The sequence below is a fragment of the Lynx canadensis genome, chromosome B3 (genome assembly GCF_007474595.2).
Source record: "Lynx canadensis isolate LIC74 chromosome B3, mLynCan4.pri.v2, whole genome shotgun sequence".
In the NCBI taxonomy this organism is placed as follows: domain Eukaryota; kingdom Metazoa; phylum Chordata; class Mammalia; order Carnivora; family Felidae; genus Lynx; species Lynx canadensis.
This window is the reverse complement of record NC_044308.2, coordinates 33,369,938-33,389,747: the sequence shown is the minus strand read 5'-3', so window position 1 is coordinate 33,389,747 and position 19,810 is coordinate 33,369,938. Positions and strand designations below refer to the sequence as shown.

The following is a 19,810-nucleotide window of genomic DNA, read 5'->3' as shown; positions in this document are numbered from 1 at the left end:
AATTTGGCTCAGGTCATGATCTTGCAGTTTGTGGGTTCGGGCCTGTGTCAGGCTCTGTGCTGGCAGCTTGGAGCCTGGAGCCTGCTTCAGATTCTGTGTCTCTCTGCCCCTCCCCCACTCACGCTCTGTTTCTCTCTCTCGCTCTCTCAAAAATAAATAAACTTTTTAAAAAAGTGAGCAAAGGGCTTAAATAAGCTTGTCTCCAAAGAAGATATACAAATGGCCAGTGAGCATATACAAAAATGCTCAACACAACTGTAAATCCTTAAAGAAGTAAAAATTAAAGCCGTAAACCATATCACCTTACACCTATTAGGATGACTAGTTTTGGGGAGAGGGTTGTTTGATTTTTTTAAATTAATTAATTTATTTTGAGAGAGCACGCACAAGTGGAGGAGGGGCAGAGAGAGAGAGAGAGAATCCCAAGCAGACTCTGCTCAGCGGGGGGCCCTATGCAGGGCTCAATCCCACAACCCAGAGATCACAACCTGAGCCCATATCAAGAGTCAGCCACTTAACTGCTTAAGCGAGTGAGCCACCCAGGTGTTCCTAGGAGAAGAAGGAGAAGGTGGAGGAGGAGAGGAAGGAGAAAAGGATGAGAAGAAGGGGGGGAGGAGGAGTGGGAGGAGAGGAAGGAAAAAATAGCAAGTGTTGGAAAGAATGTGGAGAAATTGAAACTGGGGACTTTGCGCACTGTTGGTAGGAATGTAAAATGGTATAGCCACTATGGAAAACAGTATGGCAGCTCTACCCAAAATTTAAAATAGCATTACCATATGATCCAGCAATACCAGTTTTGAGTGTTATATCAAAAAGAATTGAAAACCAAGTCTCAGAGAGATATTTGTACACTTATGTTCATAGTAGCATTATCCACAAGAGCTAAACATGGAAGTAATCCAAATATCTATCAGCCAATGAATGGATAAAGAAAGTGTGGTGTATATACATGTATATATGTATACACACACACACACAATGGAATATTATTCAGCCTTTGAAAGGAAGGGAAATCTGACATATGCTACAACATGGATGAACCTTGAAGACATGATGCTAAGTGAAATAGGCCAGCCACAAAAAGACAAATACTGTATGATTTCAGTTAAATGAGATATCTAGAGAAGTCAAATTCATAGAAACAGAAAGTAGAGGATGGTTACAGGGGCTGGAGGGAGTTACTTAATGGGTACAGATTTGGGGTTTTATAAGATGAAGAAATTCTGGAGATGGGTTGCACAACAATGTGAATATACTTAGTACAAGTGAACTGTACACTTAAAAATTGTAAAGGTGAATATAAAAGTGGTAAAGGTGATAAAGTTTATGTTATGTCTATTTTGCTATAATTTTTTAAAATGAAGAAGGGGCTGGGAAAATAAAATAAGATAAAAAAAACAGAGAGGGACGCAAACCACAAGGGACTCCTAGCTACAGAGAACAAACTGAGGGAGGGGCTCCTGGGTGGCTCAGTTGGTTGAGCCACCAACTTCGGCTCAGGTCACGATCTCACGGTCTGTGAGTTCGAGCCCCGCGTCGGGCTCTGTGCTCACAGCTCAGAGCCTGGAGCCTGCTTCGGATTCTGTGCCTCCCTCTCTCTCTGCCCCTCCCCCATTCATTCTCTCTCTCTCTCTCTCTCTCTCTCTCTCTCTCTCTCTGTCAAAAATAAATAAACATTAAAACAATTTTTAAAAACCCTGAGGGTTGATGGAGGGAGGTGGGGGGGGGGATGGCCTAGATGGGTGATGGGCGATGGACATTAACGAGGGCACTTGTGTTGAGCACTGGGTATTCCATGTAAGTGATGAATCACTAAATCTGACTCCTGAAACCAATATACACTATATGTTAACTAACTTGAATTTAAATAAAATCTTGGAAGAAAAAAGATGAAGAAGGGCTCTAAGGAGGGCTGAAAAATAGGCACATAGACCAAGAAAGAACAGAGACTCTGTTGTCCCTTAATCCTGATCCAGAAGAACCACACAGTGAGGTAGAAAGGTAGACCAAGCCTGAGAGTCCAGGTTCCTCTGAGAGAGAAGAATCTCAGGATCCAGACTGTATTTTCCTTTGCAGGCTGTATACCTATACCTGAAGGGCTCGTCAGCGCCGCTCAGCCATTGCCATGACCTAAAAGTGTTAACAATCAGCTTTGGGTGATCTGTTCTGAGTCAAGCTTAAGGAGAGCACCTCCTTTTACCTTCAGAGGTAGAATTAATGTTAGGAAGTGAAACACTGACTTGAGTAGTCTTAAGCACTACTGTGAATCTTATCCAGTCAGGTCTTCACTGGAAGAATGCCTTTTAGAATTAAGTAAGTATAAGGGTCAAAGACAAATATGAGTGTCAGGTGACCAACTGAACAGTTGTTGCTAAGGTGTATATGTGACTTAGGTCAGAGGCTATGTCCCAGTATTATGCAATTCTGAACATTCTAGCTCAATACTTTAATTCAAAGTTCAGTTGTAAAACACTGAATAAAAGAGAATCCTGGATAAAATTAGAAAAATGTGGCCCACCTAGTTAGATAATTATATATACAGTATTTTGTATTCCAAATCCAAATCCAAACAAACCTGTGCAAATACAGGCAGAAATTACTTAATTAATTATAGGATGGTGATAGGAGGGTTGATATGATAACAGATCATTGGCCTTTTCAGTTCACCAAACTTCAAGATTAAAAAAAGAGATGCCTTACTTCAGAGAGCATTTAAGATTTCAAAGTTTCAAAAAACTAAAGTGGAAAGAGTGCATGGATTGATTACTTAACCTATATCTGTACCTCGGGCATCCTGGATACATGAACATTTTGTAGGTTAAAAACAAAAAAACAAAAAAACAAAAACCTAAGTTGGAGAATGGGACAAGCAAAGTAATCACTATTATGCTTTATGAACTTATTGATTTTGTTATAAAATTTGAAAGAGATGAAAAAATATACAAGAGTTCAATGATTTTGAAGATTTTGCCTTAGGACTAAAAAATACTTTTCCTGTAAGATTGGTACTTACAACTTAACTTATTTTTTGTGCCTCCATAGCAGAGATAATGTAAGTTAGAAAAAATAAACTACAGTCTCTATGCTGAACAGCAAATAAAATAGACTTAGGAACTGTTAACTAACCTTACTGTGGTAACCATTTTGCAATATATACCTGTATCAAATAATCACATTGCATATCTTCAACTTATATATGTTGTATGTCAATAATGTCTGAATAAAGCTCAAAAAATAGGAAACAAAATAAACTTATTTAGTTACATTGTATGAAGGGTTTGGGGCTCTCTAGCTCTGACCTCATATAATTTGAAGTTAACATTTTGAAACACACGAACCTTGAATTTTTGCCCCGGCACACATTTTAATGTTCACATTCAAACAAATCCAAATGCCAAGGAGAAAATTTTCTGGCACTATGTTTGTTTTATATACAAGTGGGTGCCTTAAGTATGATTAGGATATTATTTTGTTTTGGAAAATTAGGTGCATTTTCCTTTAAGAGTACCACTCGACGCCACAGGATGTAAAATATAGGCATGGGGTACGGAGTACATAAACTGCGCAGAACTTAGCTGCACAAGTTATGGGAAAAGCCTGAGATACATTCAAAGGCTCCTATAACATAGTCCATGACGACCTGGATGCCCATTTGACACTCTGAGTACCATCAAGGCTGCAGAGGATGATCATGGAAGAAGAGGGCCTCCAGCACCTTCTATCAGGCAGATCCTGTTGTGTTGCTACTATTACTGCATTGTAAGCATTGAACATACAAATGTTACCAATAACTTCTAAAAGTACTACGACATACAGTGTGTTTAAAACATAGGTTACTTCAACCACAAACCTCATGTCTATTGATTAAAAATAGAAATACTACGCAGTTGCCCTGGCATCAAAATTCAAGGGAGAATGTAAAGTAACTATTTTCATCAAAAAGCTCACGTGTGCACAATAGATTACGCCTATATGCAGATGGGAAGAAATGGAAGTCTTTGGGCAAAAGAAGTAAAACTAACAGGTTTGGCTGGGTTCTCACAGTGCTGGCCAATTTTTAAAAATTGAATTAGTTGGTGGGGCACCTGGGCAGCTCAGTTGGCTAAGTGTCCGACTTCGGCCCAGGTCATGATCTTGAGGTTTGTGAGTTCAAGCCCCGCATTGGGCTCTGTCCTGGAGCCTGCTTTGGATTCTGGGTTTCCTCTCCCCTCCCCCACCAGTGCTCTGTCTCTCTCTATCAAAAATAAATAAACGTAAACAAAATTTAAGAAAAAAAATAGAATTAGTTGGGACGCCTGGGTGGCTCAGTTGGTTAAGCGTTCAACTCTTGATTTTGGCTCAGGTTATGATCTCAGGATTTGTGAGATCAAGCCCCTGGTCCAGGCTCCGCTCTGACAACAGGGAGCCTGCTTGGGATTCTCTCTCTCCCTCTTTGTCTCTCTCTCTCTCTCTCTCTCTGCCCCTCCCCTGCTAATGTTCGTTCACTCTCTTTCAAAATAAATAAACTTTAAAAATTGAATTAGTTGCCAATATCTAATACAATTAAAATGTAAATTGTAATTCAGTCATGACAGTCTCATCCATTTAAAGTTACCTACCTGGTTCCTGTAGCATTTGAGTTGGTGATCCCTGTTTTATGAGGGGAAAATCTAATACTTCCTTCCAGAAGAAAATGGTGGAATTTTGGAAGATTATACTATTTGCTTTGATACCCTCTAGATTATGTCTGCATTGATATCAGTATTCTTAAAAGATATAGAAATCACTATTAATCAACTAAACTAAGGGATTTAATTTTGGGAATAATAAAAAATGCAAACTTATAGGCTTAAATATATCAGGACAGGTGTGACCATTAACTCTGAAGTTTTTCTTAGATAATTTTTTAATTTATTATTTTTTATTTTTATTTTTTATTTTTTTTATTAATTTTTTTTAACATTCATTTATTTTTGAGACAGGGAGAGACAGCATGAACAGGGGAGGGTCAGAGAGAGGGAGACACAGAATCTGAAAGAGGCTCCAGGCTCTGAGCTGTCAGCACAGAGCCCGATGTGGGGCTCGAACTCACCGACCGCGAGATCATGACCTGAGCCGAAGTCGGCTGCTTAACCGACTGAGCCACCCAGGCGCCCCTAATTTATTATTTTTAAATTTTTTTTAACATTTATTTATTTTTGAGACAGAGACAGAGCATGACTGGGGGAGGACCAGAGAGTCAGGGAGACACAGAATCTGAAACAGGCTCCAGGCTCTGAGCTGTGAGCACAGAGCCTGACGCGGGGCTCGAACTCACAGACTGTGAGATCATGACCTGAGCCAAAGTTGGCCCCTTAACCGACTGAGCCACCCAGGCGCCCCATAATTTTTTTAATTTAAATTCAAGTTAGTTAACATACGGTGTAGTCTTGGCTTCAGAAGTAGATCCCAGTGATTCATCTCTTACATATGTGGTCATCCCAAAATGTGCCCTCCTTAATGCCCATCACCGATTTAACCCCCCCCCCCAAGCAATGAACTTTTATAGAATGTTTAGGATCACAGAGATCAGACTTGAATAGGGCAAGCTGTCCCACATTGGTGTCAAATGTTACATTTCAAAAAATCAAATTCTGATACCATTTCAAGAGTTGAGTCTCTAAAGCATTAGTTTGTGTTAAAATTCAGCAGAGAGCTGAACTCACTTTAGAAGCAGTATATAACATTGAAGGAAAGGAACACACTTCAATTAGTAACAAGATTATCTAACACAGATCAGTTTGGTAGTTAAATACTAATAAATTGTAAGGGTCTAACTGTTCTGCAAGACAGTACATATGCCTCCTCTCTCCTGAAAATGTAGCAGGGAGCATTTGGTGACTCTGAGTGGGAGCAGGAAGGAATTGAGAGATTGGGTCATCTAAACCTGCAAGGATTATTCATGAATGCATATGGAGTATATGTGTGCTAAGAGACATCACTTGTCAGGAAATACCTGTGTAACACATAACTACTAAAATTATGAATTCCACTGCCAGACAGACCTCTTTTCAACTAGATTTGCTTATCCTGCTCTCTCGAGCTGCTCTGAATCTGAACAGGTGTATAGGTGGGCTGCCACAGGTCACAGAATTTGTCAGTGATGTGACACCTGAAAAACCTGTACAAAAGGGGGAGGCAAATGATAAAACTCAGGCTGATGCCACTGAATGGGGCCCAGATGATGAGGAAAGATGGACTACGACAAGCAGAAGCATCATCAGAAGCCTCCTTTGTACAGCTGCCCTCATCCCAACAAGTTGTATTGCACTCTAAACAGCAAGAGTGCCCCCAGCATTGTGAACTTAGTTCCTGAACCAGACTCCAAGTTTCATCATGTTCTGAACTCTGTGCACACTATTCCCTTTGCGTAAACACTTGCCCCCTCTCACCTCCTTTCTGTATTTGACTACTTCTTGTCTATCCTTGAGATCTCAGCTTGAATATTAATACCTCTAGGAGCCCATCTTGACCTCCCAGACTAAGAAAGGTGCCTCTTGCTATTGTGCTCACAATCCCTCCAGAACTTGAAAGACACTGATCACACTGAATTGTAACCCCCTTGTTCACTATCCCCACATAGCTTCAGACTCAATGAAGCTAGATGCCAGGGCTGTCTTGCTCACAGTTCTATTCCTAATATGGAGTTAAGTTACTCAGAAGATGTTGGCTGGATGGTTGAATAAACTCAACATGTCTGCTTCTTAGCTGATTCAGCCACTCTCAACTGGCCTCTGAGCTATGGGACTAGCTAGTGTTTGTGGACAAGACTTAGAAGATAGCCAACAATGGCCAACAATGGTCTCGATGCCTAACAGAGCTTCCCAAAAGGGAGAAATTCTTGGGACAAGTGAACAGATTCTGTATGGAGGCTGGAACTTCTAAAAAACCTGTCTGGAAAGAATGAGGTGGAAAAGGAGGATACACACGTGAAGGGGAGGAGGAAACTTGGAAATATCTCTTCAAGGCAAAGTAGAGGTGATAACATCTTGATCTGAAATTGAGAAGCACAGACCAGAGGTCAGATAATCTAAATAGATGAGGGAATTATTTCATGAAGGAAAGAACTCTACAATGGAAGAAGCTACCAGAGCCCCCTTTAGGTGTAGATGGTGAATAGGAAGTCTGAGACGGTGTGAGAATTAGTTGGAGTCAATAAATGCCTGTCAATTAGTTTCCATTCTCTCCCTGATCGTGGGGAGCTTCTTCCATCTAACAACACCATGACTGATCTTGGATAAGACAGGGAGAGAGTCTTATCTAAGGGAGAGAGTCAGCAGACATCAGGGCTATTGGCAGATATCCTGGAATGATATAAGACCAAAGGGTGAGAAAAACACCAAAGAACTGACACCAGAAGCTAGCATCACTTTTCCAGTACGGAAGCTGGCTGGAATGTAGCTGGTTGTCAGAAAAGCACAGACTCTTTACCCTCCCCTGTTCTTAAGGAGCACTGGTCTTTCCAAAGTGCTTCTAAAAAACCTTTGAAGCCTTTCCATGGTCCTCAGCAGAGAGTCAAGTTCCTTACTATGGCTTGCAAAGTCTGTGTTACTAGACTCATCTTTTGCCATAAGTAACCAGATAATTGCAGTGAGGATATGAGTGGCCTCAATCCAGAGTGGACTGGGTCCTCTCTGATCAGAAGAATATGCAAAAGGAGAATAAGTCCAGTCTGGTTCTTCAAACAAATCTGGAAATTCCATCTGAAAAAAACAGGAATGAACTCTTTCCAGGGCAAGGTGTCAAGAGCTCCCTTCCTCTATCTCCAGCATCTTCTTAGGCTCTTCCTGCTTCTTTTGGGTCTGGGGACTCTAGGACCCCCTCTCTCCTCAGCCTGATCTGGGAAGGCTAAGCTGTTTTTGGTGTCGAGCAACACTGGGCCCCACTTTTCCCCCAACCCAAGGAAGCTCTAGTAACAAACCATAGATAGGACTGACATGAGGAGTAGACCCACCCCCCCTACATGGGTGATACCCTGAGGTTTGTCAGATAGGGAAGTTACCTCCTCGACCCTCACTGGCAGCCGGCTTCACTTGGATCGGACGATTCATCTGAAAGACATTGGACCAACACACCTAGTCAGCATGACTGCCTGATCCTGGCACCCGGCTTCTCCTCCCCTGGATGCCTCAGGATCTAAGCCCTGGCTCCTTTGAACCCTGCACTCCACCACTCTCATGGTGGGCTATAGATTTTCTCCAAGATTCCTTCCTTAAACTGGGGAATTTAAAAAGTGCTGAAATCTGAAGGGTTGGTGATAGGAAGCTCGGTGGCAAGCCAGGATGGACCGTGGTGGTTAAAGAGATTCTGCTTTGGGCTCTGGGCCTGGACTATGTGTGCCTGTCCCTCTGGCTCCTGGACCTCCTTAAAGGTTTTAAGTGAGAGGAGTTGGGTGGGAAGGTGGAATTAAGACTGAAGATTTGTGTTTTGTTCTAAAACTGAGAATATAATTCTATATGTCATTTAGATTAAACAAGCTGGGAATTGGATTCCGCCATTTAATGGTTGTATGACTTCAGTAAAGCCACCCTCTCTCAGATTCAGCTTGTTAGATGGGGGGAAGCCTTCCCAAGCTTCTGTATTACTAAAGTTCCTACAGTCACCCTCTCAGTTCCCTCCCTGGGTCCCCCTTCCCTTGAGGATGTTGGCATTCTCCAGGGCACCATCTTCAGCCCTGCTCATCCCACTGTTCCCGTTCTTCCTGGAGAGTCTCACTCACACCCACAGCCTCAGTTACCATGCTCACAGGGCTGACTCAGAGCTCTGCATCCCCAGCCCACACCTCCCTCCTGAGCCTAAGACCCATGTACCCAGCTGTTTGCTGGACAGCCTGACTAAAAAGTCCCACTGGCATCTTCCACTCAACGCACCCATACCAGAGCTTATCTTTTTGCCCGGACCTGATCCTTCCAGTCATCCAAGCTAGAAACCTGGAAAGCAGCTTGACTCTTCCCTTTACCCCCTCCCCCCCGCCAACTAATTTCACCTTCTAATTCAGGGGTTCCCTAATCAAGGGTAGATAAGAATCACCTGGGAACCATAGCAGACTCTCAAGTTAGGGGACTGTATAATTTGTAAAAGCTCCTAGGTGATTTCGACATACACCCCCACACAGTCCCATCCCCCAACCACCCTGAGAGAATTCATGATTGAATCCCCATCTCACCTTCCTCTCATGGGTGTTGTGGGGATCACATGAGATAATGGGGACGCAAAAGGTCTTTGTAAACTGCCAAGAGCTGGGTGCGTAGGAAGTGAGGAATTAATGTTGGGGGCAGACAGCTGAGTGCCGGGAGGAAAGAACAGCGGCCTTCCCGTTCATGGAGGAAGGGGTACTGATGCCCATCTGGCCTGAGAAGGTGATGATCTGACCCCCTCCCTTCAGGAAATGCACTGCTTCTGCACCAATCAGGGCCATTCCATCCTCTACCAATGTGCTCGTTGCCGAGACAACAGGCAGCTTCCTGTTACCATAGCCACAAGTGCTACCCAGTAACCATGGTAACGCCCTGGCAGTCACAGTTGAGCAATTTCCTTTGGATCAAATTTGGGGGTGGGGGAGTGGGGAGGGATTATTAAAAAAAAAAAAAAGGAAAGGAAAGGGAAGGAAAGGAAAACAGGCCAAGCCTGAACCAGTGCAATCCCCCTCCCACCCAGGGCTCAGGTTCTTATGCGCTCTGACACACCCACCCGCTGGTGGTGGAGCCCCTGCAGTGTACCAGGTTGAGGGTGGGGGCCGAGACACCGACAGGACTCAGGCTGCAGTCTAGAGGGGATGACAGATCAATCCAAGCAGATCAGGGCGAGCTGGGCAGGTCTGGATTGGCCGGGACCAGGGACCGGGAGGAACGGGAACCGTCCCTGGGCATGGCCACCTGTGATTGTGGAGGAGAGACCAAGAGACAGAGCCATGGAGAGCAGAGAAACAAGGAGAGATGAAGAGACACAGGAAGACAGAAACGATGAGAGAAAGAGACAGACCTAGAAAGGGGCAAGGAAAGAGAGAAATATTGGTGGATATGGGAAGGAAACGAAGGGATAAGGGGTCAGGAAGGGGATGCAGGAAAGGCAGGGAGGAGCGTGGCAGGGGAGAATGAAAGAGGGGAAGAAGCCTGGGGTGGGGGGGGGCAGTGAGGGTGAGCAAGACCATCATTATTTTATTAGTTCTTAAATAGATCCTGAGAATTTCTCTCTGGAACCTAGAGTGACAAGCACATGTGACAGCAGTGGTTTCCATGGCAGCTGCCTCCCCGACTGGGTTTCTGGAGAGATGGAGCTCATCAGTGCTCTGGGGGACACCCCTTTCCCCTCCCCCACTCCACCACTCTTTAATGGAGGGTGGGCATTAGGTGGTATATACATGTCCCGTAGACCTGGCAGGGTCCAAGCCTCAGAGTCTGGGCACCTGGGCTTTCCACCATGCGGGCATTTCCTGAAATCTGTGAAGAGCCCCAGGCTAGGCCCTTCACAGGAGACAGCAACAACCTTGGGGAATCTGTCCTCAATGGTTTTTAGAGAGGAAGATAATCGCCACCATTTCCTAAAAGCCCACTATACACCAAACCCTTTCTGGGACACTTTACATATATTGTCTCTAAATTCCTTCCAACTTCTCTGCAAGGTAATATCATTATCTCCATAGTACAGATAGGGAAGTTGAGGCTTAGGGAGGTTAAATCACTTGTTCAAGATCACGTGATGGGTAAGTGGTTGAGCTGGGATTTGCCCCCAGGCCTATCTGATGCTGAAGCCCATGTTTTTGTGTTGTGCTGCTCAACTCCATTCTTAAGACATGAACACAAGTAATGAGGCACAGAGTGACCAGGGCCTTAGGAGGAGTGCAAAGTACAGTGCTCTGGGAGAGGCTGACTCCAGCTGGAGAGGTTGACACAGGGAAAGCTTCACAGAGGAGGCAAAGTTTGACCCGGGCCTTGCAGGACTGGGGTCATTGGGCCACATGGAGATAATGGGAGAGGTAGAGCTGGAGCCTGAGCACTCCAGATGGCAGGGGGTTGGAAAGGGAGCTGCAAGTCTAAAGGAGCAAGGATTCTGGTAGGCACCTGGCATGGAGGTAGCCAGGGCACAGCAGATTGATTCTGAGTCATATAGATGTGGGTTTAAATTGCGACTCCATTACTGGCAACTTCTTTAAGGTCTTTGAGTCTCAGTATTAGTAAAAGGGGAAATCATGATCCCACCTTGCAGTGTTGTGTTTGTTTTTAATGGAAGGGTGTAAAACTGAAAGGTAGCCAATGGCCGGGTTGGGGCAGGTTGTGAAAATCACAACAAGGAATTTTGACTTTGTTGTACTTCAAAGGCAGTAGGGATCCAGGGAAGGATATTAAGTAGGGAAAGATCCCATGAGCTATCACTGTGCAGAGAAAAGATTGGAAAGGGAAAAATTAGAAATAGGAAGATCACTAATACAGGTAAGGGGTGAGGGTGATCTTAACCAGGGCGTAAGGAAATAGACAGATTCAAGAGATGTTTAGGATGATTAGCTGGACTAGAGTTCTACTGGATGTGGGAACTGAGGGAGAGAAGGAAATACTGGCTGACTTTTAGGTTTATGGCTTAAATGTTGAGGATGTTGGCAATTTGGGAGTTTGGAGATGCAGGGGAAGTCTCAGGGGAGGAGGAGCCCAAGAGGATGAGGACAGAGTTGGAGAGAGGTGGTTCTCTTTCGGTCCCCACTGGGAAATGGTTAGGGAGGACACCTAGGATTTAGGTATGCTCTGTGTGGCTGAAGGAGAAAGAGAGCTATCCACATGAACTGCCTAAGCAACCCTACTCTGCCTGGTTCCTGTCACAGTCAGGGGAGAGATGTGGAAGCGGGGTAAGGTAATCCCAGTTCCCCTTTTAGGAAAAGAGGGTATTGCCTCCTTGGCCAAGAATTTGTCATGGGACCTCAGGTGAGCTCTTGCCCTTGGCTGAGCACCTATTCCCTTGAGAGTTTCCCAGGTAGAGTCCAGGCCCATATCTGCTTCAGGGCCAGCCCTGGAGGGAAAATCAAGGGAGAGAATGTCAGAAAGAGGAGAGAACAACCTATTGCAGGCAGTGGAGTGGAGTGGGGAAGGTTGGAGGTAGCACAGAGGCATATGAGGCCCTGGTACTTTGACCACCATGAGCAGGAGGGAAGGCAAGGCCCTACCCCTTCTCCCTGCTTGACTTGCATAAAAGGTCTACTTTGGGCTCAGCATTGCCCTCTTCAGACATTTCTGCCTTGATGCCAACTATTCCTAACACTGAGCACCTGTGCCGTCAGCCACTTCCACCACGGGAAGAATATTTACCAGGATTACTGGTGGGTCTAAGAGAGGTGTCATGGATGCAGGGAAGAGTGAAGAAGAGAAAAAGCAAACTACACCATTTTCAGCTCTTTGCTCTACTTCACCTCTTCTTCTAATTCAATTCACTGCCAAGTCCCACTGCTTCTCGAGTCTATATGGATATCCTAAACAACTCTCAAGTTTATCCTATCCTCCCCATTCCTGCCCTGTCTCCAGCTCCAGGTCAGCACCACCATTCAGCTGCACTCAAGCAACACTGTCCTAAAGGATAATCTGCCTCCAATATTGCTTCATCTTTCAACTCAACCATCACACTGTAGCTGGAGTGAGCTTTTGAAACCAACCCCTCACTCTTTCCTTACTAAAATCCATCCACAGTTCTCCATTTCAAGCCTCTCAATAAAGCCAGAGATCCTAAGACTGGCAGTCCAAACTTGTGGGTCCTGCCTCCCTTGATACCCAAAATACACAACACTCCATTCACAGGGAGCCTTGGCCTTCTCCATTGGACATCTTCACGGCCAGTTTTCACACTGTACCTAGAATTCCAGAAGTTGCCTTGTCTTTTAGTTTTCTAGACCCTCAAATGTGATGAAATATGGTCATGATTGGGCTCAGATAGCATCTCCACCGTGAAGCATCTCCTCTGTCTCCACTCTGATGCCCTTTTATGTGCCTAGATGTAAATCCCACTGAGATGCAATGAGTTATTTCTGGGCTGGAAAAGCTCCTTGAGGCCAAAGGCTCCAATTCACTCACTGGGCAGCTGCTAGCACATATAGTGCCTTTGTGTGAGTTACAAAAAGGCACTCCCCCAACGATGGGATGAATTAGAAAAAAAAATGTGCCTCCCCCTCTGGGCTGACACAGCCCTGTGATAATGTGCATGGCTTGGTCAATAGAGCATGGCTAGATTTTAGCCCCCACTTGCCCTTTCCACTCAAGCTGTTTTATGCTGGGCACAACTTGCAAAAGCAAGTGCACTGTTATGTCTGTCTCCTTCACAGTGTTTGAAGGGATGGATGTCCAAGGGAAAGGTGGTCATGGGCAAGGATAGAGACAAGTAGGAGGGCACCTTCTGGGATAAGGTTGGCTTTACCTTCTTTAGGTGGATTCTGGAGCCTAAAATGAGGCTGCAAGAAGTAGCTTCAGCTTTATAGAGAAGAAGCTACAGAAGGTGGGACAGACCACTGAGGTTTAAAGAAAGTCCTCCTGAGTAGGGAGCCCAGTTTTGATAGGTGACAGAAATTAGCAGAGGCACATGGAGGGGAGTCATGGTGAGGTCCCAGTCCAGTAGATACTATGACATTTTTCCTAGGGGTTCAGGATTTTTCTCTGGGGAGACAACCATTCCTGCTCCCACAGTGACTATCCTTCTGGTCTCTAGTAGGAGCCCAAATTGAAGTCTTTCCTTGCTTTTCCAGTAGATGGCAGCTGTGCCCAGGACCCAGTGCCTACAGAGAGCTGGACACCCTCCTCCCTTCATGCTGGTGGGACTGAGGCCAGGTGACTAAAGCTGCTACTGCCCCTGGCAGGCCCAGAGGAAAGATTGATGGCACGGACATTGCTTGGGCTGGCCAACAGAGCCATCGATTTTCATTTAGGAGAATAATTAAATATTAATTTGCACTTTGTTAAGCTGAGGACGGTGAATAAAGCCAAACCTGGCAGTACGGGACGAAGCCAGGCCATGTTGGAAGCCTGCAGATGAAAGGGTGGGAGAGGGCAGATGCATCCAGTCACCACCCCCTTCAGAAACATGGACCCCTGTCTGCCACCAGCTTGGTGCAGATAATAGTGTAGTGGTTAAGTGAATGAGTTCTGGAGTCAGACTACCTGGATCTTCCCAGATCTTCCTACCAGTAGCTACCTAACCTTGCACAAGTCACTTGTTTCCTTTGACTCAGTTTCCTCATCTGTAAAGTGGGAATGCCAATAACAATAGCTTCTTCACAGAGGATTAAGTGACTTTGAGAATGCAAAATTCTAGGAACACTGTCTAGTATCAACAAATGTTAGTTATTATTTCTTGTTTCTCCTTCAGAAATTATCCCACTAATCTAGAGCTCCACAGCCCTTATCTCAGGTGCCCTCAGCCTCATAAAGTCCTCCCTTTGTGGAGCCCTGTGGCTGGTTGAAGAAGGTTTTTTTTTTTTTTCCCCTCACAAAGTTCATCTTAATTTTTTCAGTGTTCCCATTTGCTTTCAGGATAAAGTCCAAATCCCTCACCCCGGAATCCAAAGTTTCCTCTTCAGCCACTGCTCTCTGGTGGGTCTTCTCTCTGGCCTGGCCCATGCTCACCCAGGCCTTCCTCCAAACTCCCAATCCCATTTCACACCCATCTTGTTCCTTCTGTCTACGCACCTTTCCCATGCTGTTTCCCACATGGAATGTTACAGTTTGTGTCAGTGACTTTCAATTTTAGCATCAGAAGTCACTTATTCCCATGGTTGGATGAATAATAACTTCTACTCCTACTCCTACTAACACTGCTGTTACTGTCACTACTGCCGCTGCCACCAGGTAACCTGTACTGAGTGCTTACTGTCTACCAAGAACTAGTTAAGCACTTTACATGAGTTAGTTCACTTAATTATTATAACAATTCTATGAATTCAGTTTTACATATGAAGATGCTTAGGCTTAGAAGTAAAGACTTGCCCAAGGTCACAGAGTTAGTGAGTGGTAGGGCTTGGATCTACACCCATGTCTATTTGACTCCAGAGCTTGCACACAGAAGCTTGATAGCAGTAATACATTGGTGTTACTGGATGCTGAGTCTTCAAGAGTGAGGCTTGAGTTGCTTCAATTACTGGGATTTGTCCTAGGACCTGACCCACTCAGAGTTTGATCAACTCTAGGTGAAGCTTGTGCCACTGCTGGGCAGTTCCAATTCAGAGAAATGATTTCTTTATACTGAGCTGAAATTAGTGTGTCTGTTCTCTATACCCGCTGATCCTGGTCCAGCCCTCTAGAGCCACCCATAGAAAACCAAATCCCTCTTCAGAATTTGAAGGCAGTTACCCTCACCCTACCAGTAATATTTACTGAGATCTTCCCCTGTGCCAGGCACTTGCTAACCTCAGTTAATCCTCACAATAGCCCAGTGAGCTAAGTGTTAGTATAACTCACTCCTTATAGATGAGGAAATTGAAGCTCCAGAGTCTAAGTAATATATCATGAGACACAGAACCGGTAAATGACAGAACAGAAATTCAAATCTAGGTCTGTTGAGACTCAAAAAGTCATATTTTTAATCATTATGTTATGATGCCTCCCTGTAGAAGCCCCCACACCCTATCTTCTCCAGCCAAATATCTCCAATTTCTTCAAATCATCATCCATGATATATTTTATTTCCGCATCCCATTCTTGTCTCTTTCTGATAGGCTAATGACCCTCTTAAATCTGAGGCTTAAAAATGGATATAGTCCCAGGCATGGCATTTGAATAGTGCTCTTTTTGTAGACATATCATTCCTTTGACAAGAGAAAATGAAGCTCTGTTGTATGGTTTGCTCTTGGTGAACCCACACTAGTTCCTAACAATCACCACTTTCTTTCTGCCACATGGTCCGTAGGTCCTACTTTGCCTTTGGTCCAGTGATTAGCCATTAGCTAAGGCCATATCAGGTGCCATTGATATATAATGGTCTAACTGCTCATATAATCAGGTCCTCTTAGCTTTGGGGCTTCCTGAAACCTCCAAATACTCTTCCTGGAAAGATCCCATTAGTTGACAAACTCAAGGCCACTCTTCTTTAAACAAGGGCACTGCTCTGAGAAGCCTCTGTCTCCTACCTTCTCTGAAGGGAGGGGCTTCATGTGTTTGAGTCCCAGACTCTGGCTCCCTCTCATTTGCTCCTGGCTTCTTGCCTAGGGAACATGTGTACCCACATCCAGCCAAGTGTTTGGGGAAGAGGAGGGAAAGTAATCTTGGTGACTCAAGGCACCCCAAAAAAAACATTACAGGAAGAGGACAGAGGGAAGTGCTATTAAGGACTCTAGAACTGGAAAAAGTAAGATACCAGCTCAGCAGGGTCTCTACCTCATGTATCTGCATATATTCTCACACCAGTGACAAATGACACTTTAAGCCATGATTTTAGCCAGTGCGGACAAATTCTAGCATAACACACAAAACTGATGCTTCTCTGAAAAGATGGGGTGGAATACTTGGTCCAAGTGTTAAGCCCATTTCTTTGAGCCAGAAGAGTAAATATAACAAGAATTGATAGCTGTTCAGGGCATACGTAAGCCCTGAAAAGTGACTCTGCTTCTAGTTCCTGGCCCCAACCCAGTTCCTGGCCAGTTCCTGGCCCCAACATGCTGCTTTGGCATGCACATAAGGCATGTCCCCAGCCTGAGGTGATCCCCACCCCCCAAACCTGGTGGACTTACCCCTGGCAGGGTCTTCTGCTCGTGCAGTGCACTCTGGGCCTTGAGAGCAGAGTCCCGGGCGCAGTAGGTGAGGAAGGCACAGCCTGGGGAGGAAGAGGCTGGCTCAGGGGATTTCCTGAAACCCCCAAATACTCTTCCTGGAAAGATCCCATTAGTTGACAAACTCAAGGCCACTCTTCTTTAAACAAGGGCACTGCTCTGAGAAGCCTCTGTCCTCCACCTTCTCTGAAGGGAGGGGCTTCATGTGTTTGAGTCCCAGACTCTGGCTCCCTCTCATTTGCTCCTGGCTTCTTGCCTAGGAAACATGTGTACCCACATCCAGCCACATGCTCATACAGTCCCACGTCTCCCCTCCCCACTCCAGCTATAAGTCCGGTTGGGGTTAAACCTCCCTAAGCGGCTTTGCCTTCAGCTTTAACCCCACCCTCCCCCTTCCTTTTCAGATTCATACTCACAGAGTCTCCCAGAATCAGCCTCAATTCCTTCCCAACTCAGTTTCAGATGAGAGGAGGCCAAAAGGAGGAAAATTGTTGACAGCCAAGCCCAGCACCCCAGAACTTCTCAACACCTCCCTCCTCCAAGTTTGAAGCTGAGGAATAGGTTAATTTGAGGCTTGCAAGATGGGGCTGGCTTAAGGACTTTCTGTAGAGAAGAGCTTTCATGGACCTCCAATCCTATCCAAGGAGCTTGACCTGTCAGCTCCCCCAGTGCTTCAACATAGAGCCTGTTAAAGGGTTATTGTGCCCTAAATCTTACTTCTCTAAAGGATCCAGTAGTTATGGGACAGAGAATGATTCTGGGTTGAGCCACAGGGTCAGTCCTACTCCTCTTTGTTCAGACTCAGAAAGTGCAGCCTGCTAGGAAGCACTGAGCCAGGGATCCTTCCTTTCCAACAGTCATTGAGCATTCACTCAGAAAATATTTGTTGAATACTTATTTACTTATTATGGTGGGCATTATAATGGGCTTGGGATGAAGTGGTAACAAGACAGACACATTCCCTGATCTCATGGGGATTATGTAAAGGATCATGAGGTGCACATAATTTGAGTCCAAAGGGTTGAAGAATGTTTCAAAGAACACATTGAGTCCTCAATAACAAATAGGGCTTAACCAGGTGACAAGAAGGGTGGTGAAGGAAGCTGAAGGAACAGCACTTATGAACAGCTTCATACAGCATGTATGAAGACTGAAGCAAGAATTTGGTGTGTTGGGGAAATGGATAGAAGAGTAGTATGGTTGGAGATTGGTGAAAGGAGGCAGAGAGGACAGTGAGGTGTGCAGGGATCAGGTTATCTACAACCTTGTATGCCTCAGTCTGGATTTTGAACTTTTCCTTAGGAGCAGTGAAGAACCACTAAAGGGTTTTAAGCAGGACTCTGGCACGATAAGATCTGTGTTTTCAAAAAGAGCCTTCTGCATGTGGGAAGGAGAAAGACCGAAGGAAGAGAAAGTGGATGTGAGAAGCCATTAGGAGCTTGGTGAAGTTTTCCACTTAGACCTCAGCCGACTACAAAGGCAAAGGGGATCATTTTCTGTGATGTCTTCCAAGTGGCTGCCCCCTTCAGGTGGGTGGCTATCTGCTATTCATTGAGTTAAAGGGACCTTAGAGAAACCTGGGACAAACTCTTACTGTATTAACAGGGAAACTGAACCCAGACAGTGTGCCAGGGGCAGAATAGGGTTTAGAATCTCCTAACTCCTAGACTGAGGTTTTTTGAAAACACTGTGGCTGCTTCCCTCAGTACCCAGCCATCAAAAGGAAAATGAGTCACTCTGGCTTTTGGGTGTCACTATTGCTGGGGAGAAAGTGGGGAATATATTGACACAGAGACCCTTCCAATCATCTTGCAAGGCAACCCTGCCTTGGAGAGCTGCAGGTTGGTTTGGGGACAAATCACCAAACACCTGATTTCGCTTACATCTCTGCTTCATCTTCTGCCACTAAGCCATATCAGCTGACGTCAGAACTGGGCAGGGCTGGGGCCCAGTCTGAAAGGCTCAGGGGCCCAACTGCTGCCCAAAGGAGCCCCATTTGTACTACCTGGGATAGGGGGTGGGAAAAGGAGGGATGGAAAGACAGAGAAGCATGGCTAGAGGGAGAGACAAATGAAAATTTAAAAACAGGAAGAATTAGAGTTAAATGGAGAAAGAGAACGGATAAGAGAACATTTCAGAGACTCTGATGGTGTTTGAATGAGAAGAGTGAGAATTAAAGGTATCTTATATGCTTCCCAGATGGCCCAGAAAGATTAGCTTGTGCTTACGTACTGAAATAAATGTCTAGAAAATAAGAAAGTAAGTTGCTATGGATGGATGGACAGCTAGGCAGCTGGACTGCATTAGAAGGAATCAGGATGGTATAGTTTTATTCTTTCATGCCCCTTTTAAAGTAACCCCACCTCCAAGTGTGGAAGAGGCACTGCTACCTAGCTGGTCCCAGACCTTCTGTGGGCATTTTCATGAAGCCCCTGTATAAGTGTGCCTCCCAGATGAAAAGAGGTGGCAGCCTGATTCCTGCTCTCAGCCCTTAGGAAAGTACCTTTAGCTGTTACCCAGGACCGGCCACTTTTGTCCTAGAAAAATCATGGAGAATAGTTGGTGACCCTTACCCTTCAAATCCTAAAACTGAAGCATGGTGAAGGTGGGGTAAGAGAGACCCTTACCCCTCAAATCCTGAAACTGAAGCATGATGAAGGTGGGGGAGAGATAGAGGTGTTTCTCCTCAAATAATTTCTATCCCCTGCCCATGTATGACATGTGACTCTGGCTCTCTTACTCCAGCCCAGCCTGGACAGACTTTTCTGCATGTAAACAAGCCTCCTCCCTCTCTCTACAGGAAGAAAGGGGTGTGGCTGGACAGAACTGTGGTGCCTGTCTCTCTAACAAGGGCAGGGAGAAAATCCCTTCTGCCTCTTCAAACTGACCCACCCTGAGGTTCTGATCCACAGGCTCTACTCCAGGACCTGCCTGCGAAGGAGGGAAAGCAGGAGTCCATAAAGAGGATTAGGGAAGGGTATAGATGAGGCACAAGAGTGGGGAGATTAGAGGATGAAAGAAGTATGGGTTCAGCTGAGAGGAAACCTGAAATGAGGGGGCACA

The 19,810-nt window shown here is 45.2% G+C and overlaps 1 protein-coding gene across 1 annotated transcript in view; it reads right to left on the bottom strand.

The window, feature by feature from the left end:
• Positions 1-19,810, bottom strand: part of CELF6 (CUGBP Elav-like family member 6) — a 29,640-nt gene that overhangs the window by 8,807 nt on the left and 1,023 nt on the right. Inside the window, exons 2-3 of the mRNA XM_030317772.1 lie at positions 16,709-16,791; positions 8,021-8,069 (exon numbers count right to left, since the gene is read on the bottom strand). Coding sequence (XP_030173632.1) covers positions 8,021-8,069; positions 16,709-16,791 — 132 coding nt within the window. The remainder of the gene's footprint in view (positions 1-8,020; positions 8,070-16,708; positions 16,792-19,810) is intronic.